At 46.3% G+C, this 25835-nt stretch overlaps 1 protein-coding gene across 2 annotated transcripts; it reads left to right on the top strand.

The window, feature by feature from the left end:
• Positions 1–1276: 1276 nt before the first annotated feature.
• On the top strand, positions 1277–25819 carry LOC102535204 (mitochondrial amidoxime reducing component 2). Of its 2 annotated transcripts, XM_072948717.1 has the most exons (8): positions 1277–1853; positions 7597–7770; positions 11599–11758; positions 12752–12892; positions 20466–20527; positions 20616–20687; positions 21936–22084; positions 24937–25819. In XM_072948717.1, the coding sequence occupies exons 1-7, from the start codon at positions 1582–1584 to the stop codon at positions 22057–22059; spliced, it is 1005 nt and encodes a 334-aa protein (XP_072804818.1). In that variant the 5' UTR covers positions 1277–1581; the 3' UTR covers positions 22060–22084; positions 24937–25819. The 2 variants fall into 2 exon arrangements, with proteins under 2 accessions (XP_072804818.1, XP_072804819.1); XM_072948718.1 differs by lacking the exon at positions 12752–12892.
• Positions 25820–25835: the final 16 nt, after the last annotated feature.

Genomic DNA, 25835 nt, shown 5'->3' with positions numbered 1-25835 from the left:
AGGCGAAGGGGACCAGGTGCAAGTTTACATACACCTTTTCACAACACAACGCTGGAAAAAGAAATCCAAGTCTTGGCCGCTGAGCGTGACAAGAATGTGGGCTGGTGGAAAAGGCAGAGTCGCCTGGCCTGGGATTTCAAACAGGGTCTTTGGAGGGGAATTTTGACTTTCACTTTCCACAAGGAACCGAGGAAGGGAGCTTGGCTGGTCTCCTCCCACGCTTGGAGGGCAGCCGTCTTCTCCAGAGGGTGACCAATCCGGCCGATGGGAGGTGGCTCCCTGGCCGCCTCCTTAAATGCTCCTAGAATCGTGCTGCAGGTTAAGGGATAATCTCTGAAAAATAAACAAATGACCACAAACCTTGTCTAAGAAAAATCCACTGTTCACCAGAGTCTGATTGAATGGACTTGGTAAAGAGAAACAAAGGTGGACTTTAGTAAAGCAATACACGGAGTTTCTTCAGTAACTACTGACACGTGGGGGAAAGAACTGAGCTCCAGCTCCAGGAACGCGGAGGTGACTGGGTTCTAAAGGGTGAATGAGGGAAGTGGGGCTCGAGCGCACACTGACAAGGGTTAGGGCAGGAGAAATGGTGTTGGGTCTCCTGTGTCTGTTGGCGGGCAGTTAACTAAGCGACGATTCTGTCCTCCCACAGAAACAGGAACAGGCCCTGTCGTTCTGGATGACTACAGTTCAAAGGAATGGCTCTCAGGTCCTTGAAACAGGCACTCGAGCTGTAGGAGGCGCACACACATCTGGATGGGACAGACGAGGACTCACAATGCTGAGCCCTTTGCCCTTTGGAGAAAGGGCTCTAAGGGAAAAGGGTCAGGGGCCTGTCTTCGGACGTTGGCAGGAACACACAGTGACATCTCCTGGCAGCAGCGAGCTTTTTCCGGCAGGCATTTTAACGGGGGACTGGGGTCACCCTCGGGAAGTGGCCTTACGCGGCAAGAAGCCACGCTCGAGTTTGTTCCGAGCGCAGCAGTTTCCACCGAGCAGTTATGGGCTCAAAGTTTTGCAGCTCTGAGAGCGATCTGCTCTGAGAGCGATCTGTTGGAGTTCCTAAACGTTTAATAATCTTCCGTTCGGCACCTACAATCCACTTTCACTGTTCCCTGCGCTCCAGTCGCGCCAACTAAGTGGGCAGTGCTGGGGGAGAAGGGGCCGTGGAGAGCGGGGAGCGGGGGGCGGGTGAGGCGGTTACCGTGCGCCGCAGGGGACCGGAAGGGGAAGGCCAGAAAAAGTGACCCCCGCGAGAAAGTGGATGGTGAGACCTCGGGTTTGGGGCGTCCCGAGCCCCCTCTCCCGCACCCCCCACCCAGAAGCGCCGGAGCGGCCCCTGCGCTCTCCGCCTCCCTCCGCCGGGTTACTGCGCGGTCCTTGGCGCCGCAGTGAGGCGCTCCCTCCCTCCGCACGGCCGGTCCCGCCGCCTCGGCGCGCGCCGAAAGGGTGTCGGGGCCAGTGGCTGAGCCAACCCTGGCTCCTCCCGCCGGCCCGGAGCCCCGAGCGCCCGGGCGCCCTCCCCGCGCCAGTCGCTGCCCCGTCTGTGCTCAGGGTCGCGCCCGTGATCGCGGGGCCATGGGCGCCGCCGGCTCGTCGGTGCTGGCCCGCCTCGGCCTCCCCGGGCGCCCAAGGCCCGGCTGGCTCGCGGTCGCCGCGCTGGGACTGGCCGCGGTGGCGCTGGGGGCCGTCGCCTGGCGCCGGGCGCGGCCCAGGCGGCGCCGGCGGCTGCAGCAGGTGGGCACCGTGGCGCAGCTCTGCATCTACCCGATCAAGTCCTGCAAGGGGGTGTCTGTGAGCGCGGCGGAGTGCACGGCCCTGGGGCTGCGCAGCGGCCACTTGCGGGACAGGTAGGGCCGAGCCCGTGCGCGGGGACAGCAAGGGACCTGCTGGGGATGGGGTGGGGTCGGGGAGCTGGGGCCTGTCCCGGGAAGGTGAATGGAGTTTTGCCACCTGGGTGTCCTAGGCTGCTTCTTGGTTTCTCTGCCTTGGATCCTTTAGCTGGGAAGGTCAGCTTCCTGTCTGGTTCAGATTGGGAAAGGTAGGCAGGACAAGTCTCTGTCCCTCCCTGGAGGAGAGGGTCATCCTCTCCAAAAGGATGGGATCTGGCCTGGTTATTTCCAAGGCTCCTGCTGGTTCTAAACTTTCTGATTCTGCCTTAGTATGAGCACAATAGTAGAAGAATAAAATGATATTGGCACTAGTAGGCAGACAGGAGCGTTGCTGAAACCAAGTCTTGTTCAAGGACACTGGCTTTGGCCTTGCTGGAACTTGGTCCTCACAGTTTCCGTTCCTGGGGAAGGTGCCTGGGGGATGCAGGAGATGGGGGGTGGGGGGGGGACGCTGGCCTACTTTAATACATAGTGAGCAGAGTGAAGTCTTCTGTTGGGGAGAGGAGGTGACAGGGGGACAGTGAGCGTAATACTTGCCATTAAGGAAATAGTGTCCCCTTCCCCCAGAGGCAGAGTGGTTCCCGTGAAGAAATTTGTGTAAAGTCCCTACCCCCATGGGGCCTGGTACATAGAAATTTCATTCTCCTTCCTCAAAACAGATGCCCCTGTTGTTTTGTTCACCCCAGAGGTGAGCCCACAGACACATTCTCACTGACAGAGAATTGTGCAGCTGGGTATCGGGAAGGTGCTCTGGACAGGGAAGGATGCTAAACCCTAGAAAGAGTGATCAGGAAGAATGGAGCCTCCTTCTCTGCTTCCTTAGGATGAGGATGCTTCCCTGTCTGGCTGGGATGGTTTAGCTGTGGACCTGTCTAGGGGAAGGGAGGTTTGCATGCTGGTCGTTCAGGGAGCCTTCTAGCAGAAGCTGTCTGCTGCCCTGAGTTCACTCCAGGACACATGTGTTCGCTCTCCTCTGAAGAGTGTTGTCCTCTTAAAGAAGTGTGGGCATTGAAAAACTTTAGCTTGTTTTAGAGAACTGTTGTGTGTAGGCATGTAACTCACGAGGCATTTTCCATCCCCCTTCATCCCAGATTTCTGGATCTGGAGAGTTTTTTTAAGACTTTTTTTTTTAAATGCTCAGATTATCACAGCAGCTTTATTTGTAATAGCCACAAATATGGAAAGAACCAAAATGTCCTTCGGTTGAAATGTCCCATTCAACCAAAATGGGTGAATAGTTAAGCCAATATCTCTTTACTGTGGAATATCACTGAGCAATAAAAAAGAAACCAAGTAATAAATAGAACATCGCTCAGTAAATAATATAATTTCCTGAGATTGTCATTTCAGACCCACAGAATCATGGCGGTATAGCTCAGGGGCAGAGCATTTGACTGCAGAATCAGAATCATTAAGAGTGAACTCGTGTGTGTGTGTGTGTGTGTGTGTGTGTGTGTGTGTGTGTATGAGTGTGAGAGAGACGGTGAGGGGGGTGGTTGCTTAAATCTCCCCAGGTGATCCTGATGCTATAACTAGAGGGGTAAGAAGAAGAGCATTTTTTAGAGCTGATTCAAGCATGAAGTGTTAGAAAAGCCTCCGACTGCTGGGAAGACTTCCGGCACAGGGAAGAGGTTAATTCTCACGATGCACATCCGGAGAAGATGGACTTGTGCAACGTCCTTCCTCACGTGAAGGTCTGACGTTCTTTCACAGAGAGATTTCCAGTTCTTATCTGTGTTTCCTCTGTTCATCAGAATACCTGTTGCTTTCCTGCTGCTCATTGTCACGACCTGGCAGGGACTCGTGCTTCCATGGAAAGAGAATATTTGTCCTTTGCTTTTCTGCTTCTGTGAGCATCTGAAAATAGATGGAACTATGTCAGCTCTGCCTTGTTTTGAACAATAAGTGCTTGGGATGGTGGAGACTGGGCTGAGGCAGGGAAGAGCAAGGGAACATACTTTTATTCCGTGTTTCCTATGCAGCAGTTGCTCAGCTACATCCTGTCACACACATGATGCTATTTCAGCTTCATAGCAGTCTTGTGGGCTCGATATTATGCCCACTTTGCCAGGAGGGAAACCCTATCAGAAAGGGTGAGTGTCTCACCCAGGATCACAGGATCCTTCTGTGCTGGTGGGGTTTGAACTCAGATCTCTGAGTACAGCACTCATGCCCTTGCTGGGAAACCAGTGTGAGATTTACAGAAGTAAGGGCTGCACAGAGGATCAGGAGACCTCGGGCAAAGTCACTTAACCTGTCTGAGCCTCATTTTATTTTTTTTTTCATTTGCAAAAGAGGTTGAACTTGATGATCTGCAAGACCCCATCTAATCTAGATTTTGCTTATTAAAGGATAATTGAAACCTGAGAGCGAGCTGGAAAGAGCTCTGCTAGATAATATCATTCTCTCAACTTGAGATTTCAATCACAAAACTACGAGCAGTCCAGCATGCAGGGAAAGCCTTCCTTTCTTTATTTCTAGTTTGAACCTGTGTCTTTGGAACTGATCTCAGAAGCTGAGAGCTTCCTCTGCAAGTGCTCGGTGCCTTAGATTCCTGGAGCTGTTTTGATCAAAGTCCTTAAATATTTGCAAATGCTTGGCCTGAGCACACTGACCTTTGAGCTCATTTCAAGTCCGCCCAGCAGAACGCTGGCACTGGCCGTTTGGCACAGATGCTGGGAGGGCATGGCTGCCCTCCTTGACCTTGTAAACCCCCACTCTCCTTAGCAGCCATATGTGACTTGCCATTGATAAATCCATCCCAACCCTTTACGGAGCCAGCTGTTCTGCACGGACTATGATCTCCTGGAGAAATGAATCCCCTAAGTTCATTATCCCAAGCACCATTCCTTCCTGCCTTCACCCACTAGCTCCGTGTAGTGGGGCCCCATCTTCCCTGCTGCTCTCCCAGCTCAGTCATTCCTGCATCCCAGGCCAGTCAGTCTGTTTAGAAGTGCGACTCTCCGGCTGACTTGGACTCTGCGTCCTGAACACACAGCTGGTGGTTGCTCAGGGCATGGCTGTTTTTTTGGAGACTCTGAGCTCGGGGCTCTGCACTGCTCTTCGCTCTGCATTCTCATGTTTGATGTGTGAAATGAAGGTGTCGGCTTTCAGGGTGGCAGGCGAAGTTGGGGAAACTTGATCCTGAAAAAATTTACACTCCACACATAGCCTTTCTTTCAGATTTGGCAGAAAAGAGGTACGTATTCATTCCCTGGGCATCGTTTGTGTGCCGGAAGTGGGAAACATCATCTCTCCTGTTACAGGGTAATGAGGGGAAATAAGCATGGCTGGGGGTTGTATTTTTTAATTGCTGTCTTCCTCCTAGTACAGTGTTGGGCTGATTGCAAGTTGCCACTTGCCCCTTCACTGGCAAGTTTAGTGCAGAACCCCTTGCACTTCTGTGACCTCCCAGGAGTTAACCCCCATGTGATTATGCAACAGGCTAGAGCTGCAGGTGGGACTTGAAAGCCAGAGTGAAGGGCTGAAGTTGGGGGGTGGATGGGAGGTGAGAAGTCTCAGCCCGGGGAGGAGGCTGACTGTTAGAAATAACGGCCACCCACCCGGGCTGTGACCCGTCTGGACGCGTGTCTGGTCGTGCGCAGCTCTCAGAGCGGGGCGGGCCATGTTGGAAGCTCAGGTGCAGGCTGTGCTGGAGTTAACTAGAACAGGGTCATCCAAGACTCTGCTCCCAAGGATGAAGCTGGAAATAGGGAACAGTGCTGTAGCAAAGTAGGAAATCCCTGGGTCACAGGTGAGCGGGCTAGAGAACCCTGGGAACCAAAGGCTCCTAGAGAGAGAAGCGTGGGTTCCTTAGGGAGTCGGGGGCCTGCTACTGCCCAGCATCCCCAGCTCCTGGGAAGAGCGTAGTCACAGCAATTCCTAAAATGCACTGTCACCACCGCCGCTGCTGTACCCTCTCCCAGCGCACATGCCAGTTAGCAGGGCTCGGGCCAGCCCCTGTCTGCAGGCTTGGTTGCAGGGGAGGGCGGTTTATCCAGCACCTGGACAGGGATAGGTTGCCTGACTGGGAGGTTCCAGCGGGGAGGTTCCAAGGTCAGGTCAGGACAGGGCAGAGACCGGGCTCCCTGCACTGTGACTGTGGACGTCCCCACCAGGTTATCTCGAACCTTCCATCTGGCTTCAGTCATAGTTGGAAACGCCTCCCTCCTCCCGGAAGGGGCTGCCCTTTTTATCCTGCTGACCTGTGGAAGGCCCCAGCTCTCGGTGGTGGCTCACACGTCAGAGCCCAAAGAGTTCCTCACCTTGTTGTGTCTAAAGTAGTGATGTGGAAACTCATTTTCCTTAGAGGCAGATAACTTTCTTTTTTAGTGCTCAAATCTGTGTGGTGTAACCCCAAGTAGATGCTCTGCTATAGATAAGAGCCTAACAGAGCTAACAGGTTCAGCCTCCCTTCCCGCTCTTCAGCTCACCCGCCCCCCACACCCCCGTGGATATGACACACAGAGTGTGAACGTGGGCCTAGAGCAGTAGGCCCTCCCGGAGGTGAGTGGAGTTCTTATCTAACACATGGTTTGCACGAATCTTTTTTTTCCTCCAGCTTCATTGAGATACAATTGATATATAACGTGTGTAAGTTTAAGGTGTGCAATGTGATGCCTTGATACACATATATATTGTGAAATGGTTCCCATAATAAGGTTAGTTAACGCATCCTTCCCCTCACATGATTTCCATCTCGTTGCTGTTGTTATGATGAGAGCACTTGAGATTTTCTCTTAGCAACTTTCAAGTACACAATACAGTATTGTTAACCATAGCTGCCATAGTGTACATTACACCTCTTAGAATTTGGCGCTTTGTACCCGTTGACCACCTTCACCGATGTCCCCCACCCCCTTCCCCTGGCAACCACCAAGCCGCTCTCTGTTTCTAGCAATCTCCCTTTTTGAGATTTCACAATTGAGTGAGATCATATAGCATCTGTCTTTCTCTATGTGACTTATTTCACTTAGCATAAACTGTCAAGTGTCTTCCATGTCGTCATCAATTGCAGGATTTTCTTCCTTTTATGGATGAATAATATTCCATTATATATGTATATATATAACATTTTCTTTTTTTATTGTGATAACATTGATTTATAACATTATAGAAGTTTTAATGTTTGCATGAAGAGGAGAGGCTGTTTAGGGGTTTCCTGATTAGAGTCCGCGTACTGCAGCAAGTTAAACCAAGGAGAAGCGGGTTTGCGTCCTCTGGATTCACAACAACTACAAGACTGTTGCCTAGAGCTTCAGTCCACTTGGGCCAGTAGTTTCTGGTCAACCCCATCTTGTCCCACAGCAAAAAGATCTGGAAGACATTTCGCTTCAACCAGAGAAGCGTTTAAGAGGCTCAGGGAAGTTTCTGACCAAAGCAAATTCCCAAAGTCAGCAACGTAGCCGCCCCAGGGGCAGGGAGGGTTCCTACACCAGCCTCATTCTCTGGATTTTCAGGACTGGGGATTTTCATACATTGGCCAGATCCTGTCTCCTAGTGCTATTTGTGCCAAACAAGCCCCTTTTGGGGACACTAACTTTTGGACCCAAAGAATCCAGCCAGACCTAGATTACTGAAAGAAATTGTGCGATCCTGAGTCAGGGCACGAGGAGGGTTTTGGGAACAGAAAGCTCGAGGGAAGCTGTGGAGAGGGCAGCAGAGGATCTTCTGAGGGTGTCCCTTGTTTGTCTCTTGGCAGGTTTTGGCTGGTGATTAAGGAAGATGGACACATGGTGACAGCCCGGCAGGAGCCTCGCCTTGTGCTGGTCTCCATCACTTACGAGGACGATCACTTCATCCTCAGGGCACTGGGCATGGACCAGCTGGTTTTGCCGAGCAAGCTGCCTTCCTCGAACACGCTCCGTGACTGCAGGTGCTCTGTCTGGGGGCCTCCGGGGACCCACCACAGAACTCATTTTCTTTTAGGCTCTCCCCTGCCCTCTGCCTTGAGGCCCTTTGTACAGTAGGTGATGAGATAGGTAAAGAAAATATTTAAGAGACGTCTGGTCTATGCTGGGACCAAGCCAGTGGTCAGGTAGGTGTGAGTGGGTGAAGCAGAATGTTGCATTAAGGATACTGGGGATTTGTTTTCATCAGATGTAGCAAGACATACAGACACGGAAATGACTGTCATGAAGAAAGGAGCTTTCTATATTTACAGATCCCTAGAAACAGGAGGCCATGCCATGCAGGGCCACATGGGGAAGTCCCAGGGTCCATCAGGAGGCAGAGGGAGCAGGGGGAAATGTGAGCAAGAGTCTCTGCTCCGGTTTCTGTGTGCTCTGGGGCACAGGGGCTGCTTTAATTGTCTGCTACCTGGCCCTGGGTGATTAGAGTTGGGGGATAGTGGCTGGAGTGTAAAATCACAACAGAGGAGGTGGTTGGGGTGAAGGCTCGGGATTGGCTGGTTTGTGTATAAAAGCCTTGTGTTTTACTATCTCTAGGGGTTGACTAGGTCTGGGAGGGGCAGTCCCTTCAGCATCACCAAATCCCAAGATGTCAAAGCATCAAAAATATAGAAAATAAAAAGACATTATAAAACAACTATAGAGAGGGTACAAAGGGCCAGCCTTTAAGGTTTGTCTCTTTTATTCAAGTAGGATGGACTTCTATTCAGAATTGCCAGCCCTCCAGCCAGGCAGACGAGGGCATCGGTGGAAATGTTACCACCTGTATCTCAAGGTTGGGTGATGAGGATGCTGGGGCTTTTCAAGGTGACTCTGCAGCCTCTGAGGTCTGAGATTGAGACCAGGGCACCTCCAGCAGGATTCAGATGGAAGAGATTCCACCTCTGGTGAGAGACACACCTCAGGACTGGGCTTTGTTTCAGTCTATGGGACCCCTGCAGGGCCGTCCATTTCCGTGGCTCATCAGGGAATCCAAGAGGCTGAGACCCTTGTCAGGGGTGCTCTGGGTCCCTTTGTGACCACCGGAGCGTTTTCAGCATGTGGATAGTGGTGCTGTGGGAGAGCCTCAGGGTACCCTGGTGCCCTCGTAGCATGCTTTTACCAGCAAAGTATCTGAACTTGAGCATCAAGGTGCCACAATTTTGAAAGCCTGAAGCACTAGTTCATTAAATACAGTATTTCAGTTAAATTATCTCAACAAGCTTATGAAGTAGATATCAGTAATTCCACTTTACAAATCAGGAAACCAAGACTGAGATCAGTGTTGTTACAGAACCAAACTTGGGTCTGCTCACCAGAAGGGAGCAAGGTCCATCTGCTGACACCAGGCTGTAGTGAAGGAAAGCATAGTGTTTTGTTTTTTTTTTGCAAGGTGCCCAACATGGGACCAAGCAAGGAGAATGGAGAGCTTGTGCTCAAAAGACTCAAACTCCCTGATGGCTTTCAGGGCTGATTCCTGAGCATCTCTACCTTGGACTCCCTCACGTACATCACCCCAGGAGCCTTCAAACTGGGGGAGGCACTCACATGGGGAGATGCAAACACTTTCGTGGTACTTAAAGTCATGGTCACTTTAAGGGAATCAATTTCCAGATCCTCAAATCCCGTAAGTTCTTCCTCCAATAGTGATCCAAACCTCACCTGCAGTGGGCAGGTTCTCCTCTCTGCCTCCCCTTTGTACAGGTAAAAGGCTTGCCTTCATATCTTAGGGAGCATTGCCCTCAAAGGGAAAAACCTAAGAAGCCTGAACAAAAAAAAATTGGTGTTGATAAAGGAGAATGTCTCTAATGACAGGGTAAAGTCATTCTACAGGATTGTGGTTCAAAATCTGTCTTACAGTAAAATGAAGGTGCCTCTAGCCAAATTGTTGCTGATAAATCATTAAAAATACTTTTTTGATGACTGATTCCTAAGTGGCAAAAATCATAGAGGGTTCAAAGAATGAATGAAGTTACTATAACTCCTTCCATTCCATGTTTACATGAAAAAAGTTTCTTAAGGCTTATTTTTTTAAAAAAAGAATAAATGTCTGCTGAGCCTTGTCTTACTTTAGTAATAAGATTCATACACAGATACAGGGAGGCTTTACAGGATTCATTAAGAGATTAATTTCAAATCAAATTTTCTTTTTTATGCTTAGTAATTATTAAAATGGATGATTCACTTTGTTGTGATTAATTGTACCCAAATAAAAATTGTAATGATAACTCAATCCTGGAATTCAGAAACGAAGAAAATTCAGTTGGTTAAAAGGTGATCCATAAGTATAAAAATATAGCAAGATAACATTATGTTAGAGAAATAGAATGTACACATGAGATCAAGAATAAAAAGTGGAATAGTATAAAAATGCAGACCATTAAAAGAACCTAAATAGACATTTTTCTAAAGATATGTAGATGGATAACATTAAGCATCAGGGAAACGCACATCAAAGCCACAATGAGATATCCCCTCCTGCCTGTTAGGTTGGCTGTTATGAAAATCACAGTGATTTTGGAGGGTGTGGAGAAAAGGGAACCTTTGTGCACTGCTGGTGGGAATGTAGATTGGTGCAGTGACTATGGAAAACTTCATGGGGATTCCCCCCAAAATTAAAAATAGAACTACCATTTGATCCAGCAATGCCACTTCTGAGAATATATCTGAAGGAAATGAAAACAAAGCATTACGTCAAAAAGATACCTACACCCCCATGTTCATAGCAGCGTTATTTACAATAGCTAAGACGTGGAAACAACCTAGGCGGCCATCAGTAGATGAATGGACAAAGAAACTGTGGTATGCATATAGACAGTGGGATATTATTCAGCCATAAAAAAGAATGAAATCTTCCCGTTTGTGACAACATGTGTTGTATATCAATTATATCTAAATAAAACTGGAGAAAATTTAAAAAATAATTTTTAAAAATATGGACCATAAAAGAAGCCCCTAATCATTTTTTTTTTTGTGGATAGGAGTGGCTATCAAACCACCATGGCATTTGGATTCCATTATATGCTTTTAAAAGCATAATTTTATTTTACTTCAATCTTTATGTGTTTATAATATTAATATACAATATGATTTATGTCTTAATTTTATTTTAATGTTAATATTTATATTTCAATGGAAATTTTATCTTTCCCAACAAATTAAACTTATAAAAAAGTTTACATGTCAACTTGCAATTCTGTGAGGGGTAAATGGCTTTTAAAAAATCTTTTGGGGATACTCAAGCAAAAAATCCCTGAAGACTTCTTTGTTATCTACTGGAATCTGTTTCCACCATGTGGGGCAAATACTTATTATTGTCTTCAGTTTATAACTGGAGACAAAGTGTCAGAAGAGTTTAAGAACTTGCTCAAGGTCACAGGCTAGAGGCTGGCAGAGTTCCAATTTGAACCAAGTCTACCGGACTCCAAACTCAGCGTGCATCCACTTTACCATGGTCCTTCTCCCCATCTGAAAGCATCCTAAATCCTTGCTACTCAAAGTGTGGTCCATGGACCAGCAGCCTAGACATCCTAGCATTTGGAATGTAGAATCTCAGGCTCCAACACAAACTACTGAACCACAGTCTGCATTTCAACAGGATCTGAGTGAGTTACAAGCGTATTAGGGTTTGACGAGCTCCTCCCTGGAGCACGTTCTGCTCCCTCCCCCTCTGCATCTGCCCAGCTTTGGTCCAGGGATCACTCACTGGTCTTCTGGGATAGTCAGGTCCCAGGAGCCCAGCTGTTCTTCTTGACCCCATCACTCAGTAGGTTGGTGGAAGAAAGTAACCCTCCTGCTCTCTGCGATCCTTCCAGGGTGTTTGGTCTTGACATCAAGGGCAGGGATTGCGGTGACGAGGCCGCTCAGTGGTTTACCAACTTCTTGAAAACAGAAGCTTTCAGGCTGGTTCAGTTTGAAAGCAACATGAAGGGACGATCATCAAAGAAAATCTTCCCTTTTGTCCAGAATTACCAGGTGAGCTTGTAGAGAGCTGCCCTTCCCTTTTACCTTCCCTTTTGGCCCACAGAGAGCCTCTCTTGGGGCCCCAGTTAGGAAAGCGCAGTGACGGCCCAGGGGAGTGGTATTGAGGGGGCCACCGGTGGGGCAGGTACCGGGGATGGAGTGGGAAGGGGATGAGAGCCTGCTGGGCTCTCCAGGATGCGTGGAGGACAGACTAAGGGAGAAACTGTGGAGGGAGAAGCCAGGGCTGACTCCCAGGGAGATGGGGACTCAGGAAAAGATGGGCTGGGAGGCGAAAGTGAGGTTTGCTTGGAATTAAATCCAGGTCTCCTAAAATTACAGAAGCAAACTTTCGCCACGCCCTCCCTCCACAGCCAGTGTGGTGTGGTTGTTTCCGGTGCTGAGAAGGCTTCTGTGTCAGCTACAGCCCCCAGACCAAAGCCTTTAATTCTGCAGTGAGATGAGGTTTAAAATGCAGGCATCTCAGGGAGCCTCTCCCCACACTCCCTGAACTACAAGCTCCTTGAATGCTGGGTTTTTAAAACTCTGCTGTATTCACTGCTATTTCCCCACCTAGAACAGTGCCTGATACACAGTAGGTGCTTAATAAATGCATGTGAGTGAATGGGTGCTGCCGAAGGAAATCATTCCTAGAGTGTAGCTGATTGGCAGCAGACCTTTTCCCTGTCTGATGATGATGTGGGAAGACGCTCACTGCTCGGCACTGGAGGAACAAGAGATGGGGCCAGAGGGTCACGTTGGCCCTGAGCCTTGGCTGCTGCCTTCAGTGTGTGGATGGGGAGCCCCTGCCTGAACCCCAGGGGGCAGGAACCATGCTTCAGCGCTGACTTGGCGGTTTCCAAGCCTGCAGTGTCATCCCTCCTTCTCGAACAACACGCTCCCTTTCGGCACTTGGGAAGTCTTGCTTCTGGACTTTGCTTAGCTTTGCAGTTGGTCTAAGCAGTTCCGCGGGCAGTGAAGCCTAGTGGTGCTGTGTCCTCGGCACAGGTGGCCTACCCGGACTGCAGCCCTGTCATGGTCCTCTCGGAAGCCTCTCTGGCAGATCTGAATACGAGGCTGGAGAAGAAAGCGAAAATGAGCCAGTTCAGGCCAAATATCGTGGTGACAGGCTGCGATGCTTTTGAGGAGGTAAGCGGCTCTCTGCTTTTATGCCGATGCCCAGATGTGCTCCTTTTGCTGCCGCCAAGCCCGGCCCTCCGAGCCTGGCAGGTGGGAAGCCTCTCCTTTTCCAGCAATCACCTTAGCCTCGTGAAGTGGTTCTCTCATTGCTGCCACCATCACCTCGCTGGCCTCATGGGGGCGCTGTTCACCCTTTAGTGCTAAGACCCCAAAGCAAGCAGTCCAAATTATAGCAAGTCTGGGAGGAGGCTAGAATGTATAATCATAGCCCAGAGGTAACGAAAGGGACATGAAAAGAACAGCCCCCTCTCCTTTTCCTGGACCATCCATGAGCGCTCAAAGGTTTGAGACCTCTGGAAGCCCCAGACCCCAAAGTGGAGGCCAGGAGGATACAGGTGATCCACCTGTGAACGGGGCCCTGGGGACATTCCATGCTGTGGCCTGAGTTCTTTCCCGGAGGACCCACTTGCTCTCCTGTGTGCTTGAAACCAGAAATATCTACCCTCCAAAGACTCAGCCCCTTGTAGCCCTAAAAGGACAATTACATCAGAACCCACTTGTGACCTGCGATCTGTACACGAAATACCTATAGCCGGGTGTTGCTTTGTACTAAGGGACACCAGCAATCACTAAACACTGAGAGTGGGCTCAACTTTGTAAGTTACATTTGCAATGATTACTGTGGCAAAGCAATCTGTGTGAAGCAACTCATTGGTTCCGCGCCTGGCACCCAGTAAACACCCAATATTTAACATTTGTTGCTGTTATTTCCAGTGACCGGGTGGGCAGCACCGTCCCAGGAGAACCTCGTGCGAGCAAACAGGGCTGGAGATGCGCTGACCCGGGAGGGATGACGGGCGAGGGTTCCAAGTGGGCAGGAGGGGAAGGCCATGGGCTCAGGCCATTCTCAGGCCATCAGCTTCTCCGGGAAAGAGACTTGACTTTCTCCCTAGGAGTAAATCCAGATTTGGCATGATCTGAGGTGTATGCTATCTGAGGGGATTCATTAAGAAAAGAAAGTAACAAAACCAAAATTAAGTGCAAGGCTTCGAAAGGGTCCGGGGCCTGAGGCTCAAGCTTCATTATCAGAATTCCCGGTTAACTCACCTGGTTCTCCTCTGTTCTGCTTTCCTGTGCTGATGAGCAGAGGATCTTGAGCCATGAGATGCTTGTTAAACACCGGAGGAAATCAGACTGAGCCTTAACAACGCATGTTCCTGGCGACGGATTAGAAATTAGTCCATGAAGCAAAAATCTTTGCGCAGGAGTCCTATAACTGGTCCATTCTTTGCTGAAAACCTTTCTTTTAAGGAATATGATTTTTCTTGATTTGACTCCACTGAAGATATGAATTTTAGTTTAAGCTCTTAACCCAGAGGAATGAGAAAAGATACTGTCATTCCTGGCTAAAAAGTTTTTGCTTTCCCGTAAATTCTTAGTTTGCCAACTAAGAATTTTTGCTTACCTCTAACTTGTTGAACTGAACCTAATGTAAGCCTAGTCGTATTCTCTTAGGCAATTTGAATGGGTGGAGTCTTTTTTTTCCTTCAATTTAAAAAATTTAAGTGACCTTGTACTCCCAAGTCCATTTGCTATTTCAGTCCTGCATTGTGATGGGTTTACAGAAATAGTAGGTAAGGTAGAAAACTCTTGTTTTTCTAGAGGAGCTCTCTGGTTATACACATTTAAAAAAAATCTTTACTATAAAATGATGCTAATGTTGCTGATTTATTCTCCCTTAAATTAACAAGCCCATGAGTTAAGGCCCTGATACATTAACCTGTCTCCCTGGCACCATCACACAACTATAACCCTTCCAATTAGTGGGACTCTGTTAAATATTAACATAAAATGATAACACACATGAATATTTCATAGACTAACTAATAATAAAAATACAGCAAACCTAAGCATGGTTCAAAAATTCAGGTGCAAAAATTTATTGCAAAATCATAGAGCAATAGAGGGTGCGTTATGCAATGTTTACTCTTTGTGACTCAAAGCACTTTGTACTTTTTCCATGTAATTCAGAGTCTTAAGCAAATTTTAAAAAGCGGCTTCCATTGGGCCAGCGGGGTGTGTCTGAATTCTGGGAACGTGGAGCCAAGAAATTTTAAAATGATATCATCGACCAAAGTTTCTTATCTCTGTAGTTGACTATTTCGGGGGTCACTGTTTCCCAAACTTTGCTCGCTGTCCTGGTTAGCAGGACTTGGCATTTTGGGGGAACGTTTGGTTTATATCATTCCTCACTCCACATTATGAAAGGTCTGAGGAGAAGCTTGCAGGAACCCCTGGGCGTGTGGTCTGTCACTCGGAAAGTGCTTCTCCCAGGAGCTTCTAGAGAGGCAGGAGATTCAGAGGCCAGACACCTGTGGTTTGAACCCCAGCCCCATCGCTCTCCAGCTGTGTGAGTCCAGTCCTCCCAGTACTGTCCTCTGCAGCTGCTGAAAAACAAAGTTTTTGCAAACCAGCGTTACTTTTCAGTCCTCAGTAACCCAAGCTGGGATGAGTTAGGATGAGTTTATTTGAACGCTTAGAAAAGAAGTCTCTGCTCTGGTACTAGAACAATAATCTCTTCCTGGTTTCAGGAATTTCTGAAGCCATGATAATAATAACAACACTATGTAAAACAGTAACAAAAATGACAGTAACAATTACGGCTCACGGTTCCCCAGGGCCGACTATGTGGCAGCCACTGTGCCAGACCCTTTACTGGCATTATCTTAATCTTCCCAGTTACCCTTTCCAATCTGCGGGTCACAACACATTATCAGGTTACAGTATCAGTTTAGTGGCGTTAAAAAATAAAGAACAGAGGGGGAGGGTATAGCTCAGTGGTAGAGTGTGTGCTTAGCCTTCAGGAGGTCCTGGCTTCAAACCCCAGTAGTGCCATTAAAAATAAATAAGTAAATCTAATTACTGGATTTTCCCGAGTGATGGGGCGATAGGAGTGTTTTTGGTTGTTAATAACAAGCCCCTTTCAGTCACCCCGTAGTTTATGCTAATGAGGTGAGTGTTGAGATGTGGGAGACAGGTAGGTAGCTTCAGGATGGAGGCTGGCCACCAGAAAGACCAAGCCATGATTACAGAGTTGGAACTTTTGGCCCCACCCTAGACCTCCAGGGAGGGGAGAGGGGCTGGGGTTTGAGCTCAAGGATTTAATCGGTGATTTAATCAATCTTGCCTATGTAATGAAACTGCCATAAAACCCCTAAACAATGGAGTTTGGACACATTGAGGTGCCAGGAAGGAGGCACGTTTGGAGAAGGGTGGAAGTTCCCCGCCCTCCTCCTATGCCTGCCCTAGGTATCTCTTCATTCAACTGTTCCTGAATTGTATTCTTTGTAATAAACTGGTAACAGTAGAGCACTTTCTTGAGTTTTATGAGCTCTTCCAACAAAATGTGGTACCCAGGAAGGGGTCATGGGAACATTTGATTTATGCTGGTTGGTCAGAAATATGGGAGACCAAGGACTTGTACTGGTGTCTGAAGTAGGGGCAATCCTGTAGGACTGAGCCCTGAACCCTCTGGGTCTGTGCCAACTCCGGGCAGTTAGTCAGAATTGAGTTAAATTTTTGGACAGCAGTTGGTGTCAGAGAATTACAGAACTGGTTTTGAAAAATACACCATGTATTTGATGTCAGAAAGAATTTGAGAAACTTTCTAGGCTAAAATGATTTTTTAAATGTGTTATAATACTTATTATTAAAAAAAGCAAAAAGAAGAAAAAATAAAAATCTATTTAAAAAACAAATAATACTATTTAAATTTGAGGAGCCTTCCAAATACATTGCCATAAATATACACACCTAGGTATTTATACAGATTTTTTTACTTAGATGAAATCACCCTGTGCACATGTGGTGTATATTATAGGTGTGCTTTTTTCACTCTCGGACACCTTGAACATTATTCAGTGTGATTAAATGTAGATTCACACCCTCCTGTCCAGTCCCCAAACAGGAATTCCACGTGTATTTAGCCAGCCTCTAGTTGATGGCTTTCTTTTTTTTTTTAACTTTTTTTATTGATTTATAATCATTTTGATGGCTTTCTGAGCTTACTGTAATCTTGTACAGTCATTGGTACCAAGCCAGGAAGATTGCTCAGGATTTCTAAACAACAGTTACATAAAACTTACTCACTCATTCCCTCAGTTTTCCCCAACAGAGCTTAAAACTGCTTCTTACAATTACATGTACGGCACAATATAATGAACTCATGAGTGGCCATGAGAGAGTCGGGAGCAGGGAAAGGGAAGCCCCCATCTTCTGACTGAGACTCAGGAGGAGAAAGGTCTCTGGCGGTGGTAGGTGGGCCCAGCCTGAGGTGTAGGTGCCCAAAGCCTCTGCAGCTGTCGGTCTGATTAGAATTGCTGATCTGATCTGTGCTCTTCAGGGTAACTCCTTCTGTAGCCCAAAGAACAGCAGAGCACTCAGGTCTTCTGTCTTTCCATCTTACTGTCAGATGTCTTGTCCTTCTATGGTTACCTGGTAGCCAAGAGCTCACCTTGGTCTCCATTCTCACCTGCGGTTCTCTTCTCTGTCTCTCTCTCTCTAAATATAGATAGATAGATAATAAATATTTATACATGTGTATATAAATATATAAAGGTGGTATAGTTATATATTCTCTCTCTATATCCATTCCCTCTCTCCAACTATATATAGCCTTGTATATATGTGTAGACACATGTGTATAATCCTATACCATATATATGGAGAGAACCATAACATATATAGAGAAAGATGGGTACATACTGTCTATATGTCTATTCCCTCTCAGTATATGCGTATAACCATGTGTGAGTGTGTGTGTGTAGCATTATGGTGAGAGAGACTGATCTCCTGTCTTATCTTTAGCTTTTTGCTGGGCACAGGCTCTTACACTCTCCAGGAAAGGCTCACCATAATCAGACACCCTCCCCTGTGCTGTTCCGTGTGTTCCACAACCACCACCCCAGACCCTTACTTCACATCTTTCTCTGGGTGCTACGTGTGATAGGAAACCATGCAGTGTTCATTTAGTGTTTACAGGGTGCCTGCAAACTACTAACAAATTCTCAGGATTATTCCACATCACTGAGCCCATTATGTGTAGTCCTTTCCCCCTTTCTCCCTGCCTTCTCTCTTCCTTTCTTTTTCCACCTCCAAAACTCCAGGGTTCTATTCCCTTCACTCTAAAGGAACATCACAGCCTGAATTTTGCCAGGCTGCAAAGAGGCTTCTCACCAGCAGGGGGAGCAGTAAACTTTTGGGGGTGTTAAGGGAAGATAACCTCCAATGACTAGTACAACATAATGGAAAATTTAATTTCATATATTATTAATTTAATTTACACTTACTTTTTCAATAAACTGAAAATTAATTATTATTTTCCTCCTACAACAAGATTAATAGTTACATTTAAATTTAATTTGTTAGGTTTTTGTTGTTGTTGTTTTTTAATGCAAATAGTGCTTCACACCAAAATGCTGACAATGATCAGATTAGGATGGATGATGTAATTAAATAAGGTGATTAATATTTTAGGGGGTAATTAGACCTGGCATTTGGAGGATTTCCCACAGAATGGGCAATTTGGTATTCTAAACTGGGTACTGCAGTTGTGTAGTAGTGCAGATTAAACAGAGCAGATTAAATGTTTTGTTAAACTAGGAAATCTAACTGAACTTTTCAGACTACCTGCTTTATATCATTGTCATGAGGCAAACTTTCCACAGATACGTGGCTTTGAAATATGGAATTCATCAGCCTTTGTAAAACGAAATCTAACGGAAAGTACTTGGAGATCTGGGGGGAGAGCTGGGGCGCGATTCAGCCCCTGCTGCCGGATCGGCTCCCGTGCCTGTGGCCGCAGCGCCCTCGTGTGGCCAAGTGCGTCCAGCCTTTTTAGCCGCTTCCGGGTCCAGGCACCGCAAGACCCATTACTTCGCCCGCGGGAGCTGTGCTTCTGGCCATACCCCGCGGGAGGTCCCATTCCTCCCGGAGGTGAACCAGGCGCTCTGGCTGTCTTGCAGTTTTGCGTTTGAACATTGTTTGTAAAAAGTCCTGGCTGGGATATTAAGATTCCATTTTGCAAGATGGGGCCTTGCCTTTTACAAGGGTTACCTAGAGTTCACCCTTTGACTCATTGTTTGGAACTTGGAATTTCTTTCCAAACAGAAGCAGTTTCATAAATGATGGTTGGGAACCAGGGCATCCAGAGATCTCTTTACCTCAGTCGGGTAGCTGTGGTCATATCCCGCAGGAGATTTCTGGGTTGGGAAGAACCATGGAGGAACTGGAATTCCTTTTGTGCTTTTTCTGAATCACCCGTACGGGACCCGCGGATTGAGCAGGGGGGTGGTTAGTGAACCCCGAAAGAGGACTCTAGCTTGATTGGAGCCTGGTCATCAGAGGCAAGGGGAATGTTACCAGTCTCATCTCCCTGCTCTGCCCTGCTTCTTGCAGGACAGACGTGGTCTTCTCTCCTGCCCCCCCAGGGGGAGCAAGCCACCAGGTGAGAGGAATAGATGCCTCATTTCCTCACTTGGAAGCTGATTCTCATCAAATCCCTTAGATCCGTGGTTTCCAAAAACCTCAAAACCTCACTCGGGTTGAGGGCAGAATACCATTTTCAAGGGACTTTTTTTTTTTTTTTGCATCTGATTATAGATACTGTTGGTTTATGGACCCCAGCCCCCATCTCCCAATGCCTCCCACCTGTCCCCCTGGGGCCTGGATAAAGGATTGTCCCATGAAATGTAAACTTCTTGGAAGGCTTTCCTGTCAGCAAGAGAGGCCTGTGTAACAGACCCTCCTCATGTATATATGCACTTATATGTATGTGTGTATATATGTGAATGTGTGTATATACGTATATATAATGTAATGTCTGTAATCTCCATATGCGTGTATGTATGTGTGTGTACAGATAGATAAACAGATACAGTTAAAAGCTGGGTGGTTAAAAAGTCCCCAATCACAATGGTTTTCAAACCTAGGTGCTGTGACCTTAAGGAAATTTTGTAATCTCTCTCAGCCTCTGTGACTGTGTGAAATGGGGACCATAAGAACACCTCCCTCAAAGTTGTGAGGCTCCAAGCCCTGAGGCAGACATTGGCAGGGCCTCCAGTTCAAGGGTGGGAAAGCAGGGCCTGCGGCCTTGGAGGGCCAGGAAAGGGCGCAGGCTGCAGCTGAAGGGGTGAATCTTATAAATGACTTTCCTTGGGTCATGTCCCACCCACCATGGAGCCATCAGACTGTAATGTGGCTTCCACTGCAGCTTAGCCAAGGGAAAGACGTTCCTCATTATGTATTATTAACTTGACCTGGATCTGCTGTGTGGCTCTCATGACAGACTGCCCCTCAGAGAGCGGTTCTTCTTGCTGTTGCTGACGGAGGCAGGCTTCTGAGATGAAGTCAAGAGCTCCATCCTGGACGCACCAACGAGCCGCCTCCCTGGGTCCTTTTGGGAGGCCCTTCACGACGTCCAGTTGCTCTGCTCTCTTCCACTGGCTTCCTAGGACCAGCCCAAGAATAAACTGCTATAAAGCCTAATGAAGCCTTAATTCAAAAGATGTGTTTCCTCTTCTAGGACACCTGGGGTGAACTCCTCATTGGCAACGTAGAAATGAAAAAGGTGTTGTCTTGTCCCAGGTAAGGATTCTCACGAGACTGAACTTCTCCGGCGTGGCTCACCCATCGGTTTGTAACTGTCACCTAACCCTTCGTTATTGTGTGACAGGTGCATTATGACCACAGTGGACCCCGATACCGGAGTGATCGACAGGAAGGAGCCGCTGGAAACACTGAAGAGGTAGAGCATCAACATGTCTGGTGTATTTTTAATATTATCCCCGTCCTTGAACTACGTGTGTCTGTAGGCGCTTTGTCTGGGCACCTTTCTGCCTTCTGGTTGCTTTGTGGCTGTTGGTTAATGTGAGTACTTGTTGTTTTCTCTGTCTTTTTTTTTTTTTCTTTTCCTAGATGGATCTTCTAGTGCTTTTGACAAAATTTTAAGTGTAAAAATCCTATGTTTTAAAATTTTCATCTCTCATCAATTTTTAATAGCATTTACATGTGTTTGTAAATTAAGACCTCAAATTATTTTACTTTGATGGCAACTCATATTTGTTTATTAGAATCAATGTCAAGGGATATGAGAATAATTGAGACGTAAAATGAAATATTTGAAAAAAGGGAATGGAATGAGTTGTCAGAGTTTGTTTATACAGGAGCTTCTTCTGGCCTGGGGTGTTTTGTTATTTAGAGAATTTTGACTGACTTTAGTTCTCAGTGTAGAATCTGTTTTTTTAAAAATATGTTTTATGGCTTTATTTTTTTAACCTGAGTTTTTGGCAGGGGGTAGGGGGAGGGAGGTAATTAGGTTTGTTTACTTGTTTATTTTTAGAGGAAGTACTGGGAGTTGAACCCAGACCTCCTGCATGTTAAGCATGTGCTCCACCACTTGAGCTGTACCCTCTACCCCCAGCCCCCCAGAAGAGGTTATTTCTTGAAGCCTTCAGATTTACAACTCTATTTTGTTTTTTGATTTTTAAGACACAGTGAAGTTATTTTTTTTTTTTAGACAGGCCTTAAAATTTTTTAACTTCAGTAATAGTCCAACCCACTTATTAACTGCATCTCTGTCTTCACTTTTCTTCACCAAACAACCCCAGCTTGGGGCTTATAAACTGGGAGAAGTAGAAAGGATAGAATTCAAGGACATCCAAACTGTAAGAGCATCAATTTCCATGATTTGAGAAACTGGAGGTACACATGCAAACAGAGTATTTATTTTGAGTAACACATACAAGTATTTTCCTCTGGCTTTCATACCGAAGCCACAGAAAAGTTGTTTGGACTCTCAGCACATTTCTGGAAAAACCAGAATTATTTCCAGTTTGACTCATTGCCCCCAGACTTCTCTGTCCACATTTCAGAAAAGGCTTGCTGCTTGTTTATAGGTAGTGAGAGAATGAACAATTTTAGCCTATTGAATTCTATTGAAAGCACTTAGATTATCTCCTCTGTGTGCCTGAGGGTGAATTTTTGCTTCTTTTAGCTACCGCCTGTGTGATCCTTCTGAGAAAGCAATTTACAAGTCGTCCCCTCTTTTTGGAATCTATTATTCGGTGGAAAAAATCGGAAGTCTGAAAGTTGGTGACCCCGTGTACCAGATGGTATAGTGACAGATCCACTAGGATGATTACGGTAAAGGACCAGGGTTGCTTCTGGAATGCGGTGCCTTGAAGCCCCTGCAGTGTTTTCTTCTGATGAGATGTTTTTATGTTTTGCTGCCTTAACTCTTGGGAGAATGCGTGGTTTGTGTTCTAATCTTTAGAGCTGGAAAATGCCCTTTATTTTTATTCCCCTCGGCTATCAGTATTCTTCCAGCCTCTTTCACCCCATTTTCCCACCCAGCTATAAAATGTGGATGCAGGAGCCCCAAGACAAGGGCCAGGAGGTGTGGGGTTGTTAGTTTTTATGGGCTGTTTTTCACATGTTAACAAGTGGGAGGATTATTCCAACTACTTTGGGGAAGGGGCTGCGATTCCCAGGAATTCGTCCACCACTCACTTTTTGACCTTTTATGATCAGCCTAGGAACTGTCCTGAGACCAGTGGGAGCACCATTTAGCAGCTATTGTATTACAATGTGCATATAATGAAGCTCAGGGTCTACTGGGAGTTGAATCTCCTGCCATGTTGGTGCTCATTGCACTTTAATGGTTGTGCCCTGCTCGCTTCCCTCCTGTCTCACTTTGGACCTAAGTGCCCTTTCAGCATTTTTTATCACCACTTCCCTGCACAAACCCTGAGCACTTCCCAATGGCTCTTTCCTGCTTCTCTGCTCTGAACACAAGCGCCAGCCCCTCAGAGCCCCACCCAGGGAGCTTTATACCTGGTCTTCCCTGCTGCCCACCCCCCACCCCCAGCACTGAGAGGTCTCCTCTGTTGGGCTTTAAAAATAACAACCTTATTCCTCCACTCTGATTGTGAGCCTACTGTGGTTTCTGCATGCTGGAGGAACTTCTTTATCCAACAGGTTGATTCAAGCCATTAAAAAAAACAGCTGTCCATACTTGCACCAGGATTACCTGAGTTGTTTATCCATTTAAAATACAATTATACAAAAGTTTATCTTGTGAACAAAAAATACTGCAAACCATATCAGTAAACAAAGAAGCCATCAAGTCATCAGTGGTGGCCGCCACCCCCCAGTGAAGACAAGCCTGCAGCCCGGCCTCGGCAGCCACTCGCAATGGTGCCCTCTGAGGGGACTCACAATAAGAAAGGACAGGATACTGGCCCTAGATAGCTGGGTGCTTGTCAAAGGAATGAATTCAATGAGCCCAAACGTTTGCTCCCTCCCATACACAGAAAGGTGTTTATTTAAATTATTTAACTTGAGATGTCTGGTTTTCTTCAGTTAACAAGTAATCTTTTAATGTTCCAACTACCTGGTCTTTGTTGTAAAACTCCTATACATCCTAGCTCCTCCCCTGCGTCTTCAGAGCAGACCCTCAGAGCCATCTGAGAGGCTGTCCTCCTGACTCGAGTCCTCCTGCCAAATGAAAAACATAACTCTCAACTTTTAGGCTGTGCATTTATGTCTGTCGACACATTTGAACATCAAAAGAATATTGCTAGTCACAAAGAATAGACATCTCAAGTTAATGATTTTAGTACTTTTCTGTGCACGGGAAGATGCAAGAGTCTTGGGCTCATTGAAATTATCCCACAGATATGCATCTTAACTATCCAGGGCCAGTATCCAAAGCACAGAATGCTTCCCATTTTTTTCTCCATCCTGAATTCCCTCCAGGGCGTACTTTCTGAAGGCAGCTGCCTGGCTGATGGCTTGATCCTCGTAGAACCGGGATGGCGGACAACATCCTTTGTTTACTGAAATGGCAGGCAGCATCCCCTGTCCACATACCATATGGTATATGTACACAGATTTATATATGTGTATATCTATGAACTATGAGCTTGTGAATATGTATGTATGAATTATGAACTATGTGTATGGAGCCGGCTGGCATTCTCTGGAGTCATAAAACCCCCACTCCAGGGCTCTCTGTGTGCCTGGAGCCATTGAGACCCTAACCCCCACTCCCCACTGCAGAACCACTCTGCATACCTGCATTTCTGCAGGATAAAAATATCTCTTGAAGTGTGTTTACCCTAACAAAACCCATCGCCCCGGGAGATAGGCGGTCTCATAATACCCCAGGGGACAGGTCTCACAGCCTGCCCTTTTCAAAGTCGTAAATCCTGTGGTTCAGAGTGGTCCCTGACATATCTTACAACCAATCAGGTACCTGTTCACACATTGATCATGCAGCCCCAGCTCCTTGTTTGCACAGCCCCCTCCCCCCAAATAAAAGGCCCTGTGTGTTGGCCCCGCTGCTAATGCAGGTGTCTTGCCTGTGTGGCCTCCTGTTACCTGTAGCAGCACATCTATTAAACTTTCCTGAACTTTTCTCTGTCTCTGATAATTCTTCTATCAACCCACGTCACCGGCCCGCCGTGTTGTGCCGACAACAGTAAGCACTTTTCATAGTTCTCCAACCTATTCAGATGTCATGTTTGATGGCCTCATAACATTCCACTCATAAATACATGACATTTTTTAAACACCATTTTACAGTATTTGACACAGACTATATCTAATTTTGTTTTAATAATATTCTAGTATATACCTTTATATCAGAGCATTTTAAAACTGTGTCTTTCTGTAAGTTAAATTTATAAAAGTGGAATCACAGGCTTGTGGGGTGTAGACATGTTTCCCAGCATCTTGACCGATTGCTTTCAAAAGGGTTCTTCCCACCTGTACCCTTACCTGCCACGTGAGAGAGATCTCTCTGGCTCTGGGTCTTTACCAGACATGGGTGTGCAACTCAGCCTTAACAGGCTGCATTTTCCATTAAGGTAATTTGGTGCAGAACATAGCTCTGCATTTTAACCTCAATGAGTGACTGTTTTGTGCCTGTTTGAATTATTTATGACTGGTAAGAGAAAGAACAAAATAACCAGAGATTCTTAAAATTTTTCCAGGTTTCAGCATCCAGGAGGCATCCAACAGGATTTTAACGACCGCGCCAGCACCACCACCTGCGCAAATCGTTATTACCCAGCCTTTGCCCATCTCCTACCTGGAAATGAATCTCTATTTTTGACTTTTTTGGAGTTACAGATACTCTGTGTTAATGCAAGGAAAGTATTCAAAGTGATTTGGGAATAAGAAGATATATAGATTTTAGGTAATGAAGACTTTTAAATAAATAAAATGTCAATACAATTGTTTTGAATGTTATTGTAGCTACTGCACATCTCCAGTCCCCAACATTAATACTGATGAGTAAGGAAAGTTGAAAGAATCAGCTAAAAAGCTGAAACATTTTTTCTGAATGTTTATATTTGATCATGATCATTCTATGTTTTAGGAGAAGCCGGTTTCCTGATGTGCCTTTACATGTTAACACACGAATTCTTATTAGTTGGTTTTTTTGCATAGATATTGAGTCCTGTTCACTTTTTGCTCCTGTGATTTTTGAACCCACTGGTATGGAATCAAGTTGGATTTGAAAGTGGAAATCATTCTGTAGACTTTGTTTCTGTGTTTAATGCTGTCTCTCTTAAGTCATGTAAAAGTACTTGTGTGTAACTGACAGGTACATCACTTGGAATTCCAAGTCTGATGGAGAATAGGATGTGAAAGAGAATGGAATTTTGAGAGTCTAAGCAGGAGGAAGGGAGCATGAACGTATTTTCCTAAATGTAAATTTTAACATATTTTCTTAGATTTTTTTGGTGACAAAGGGAAATGAACTATTTTCATATGACCAATCAAGAATTCTTACTGAAGTAATATGTGAATGAATTAACTCATTTATAATGTTGAGGTTTCATTAATATTAATAAATGTGACTCCAAATTATGCTTTTTCTTTGGTA

Source organism: Vicugna pacos, chromosome 23, assembly GCF_048564905.1.
Source record: "Vicugna pacos chromosome 23, VicPac4, whole genome shotgun sequence".
NCBI classification, from domain to species: domain Eukaryota; kingdom Metazoa; phylum Chordata; class Mammalia; order Artiodactyla; family Camelidae; genus Vicugna; species Vicugna pacos.
Note: the sequence above shows the minus strand (reverse complement) of the source record. Positions and strands in the feature narration are given on the sequence as shown.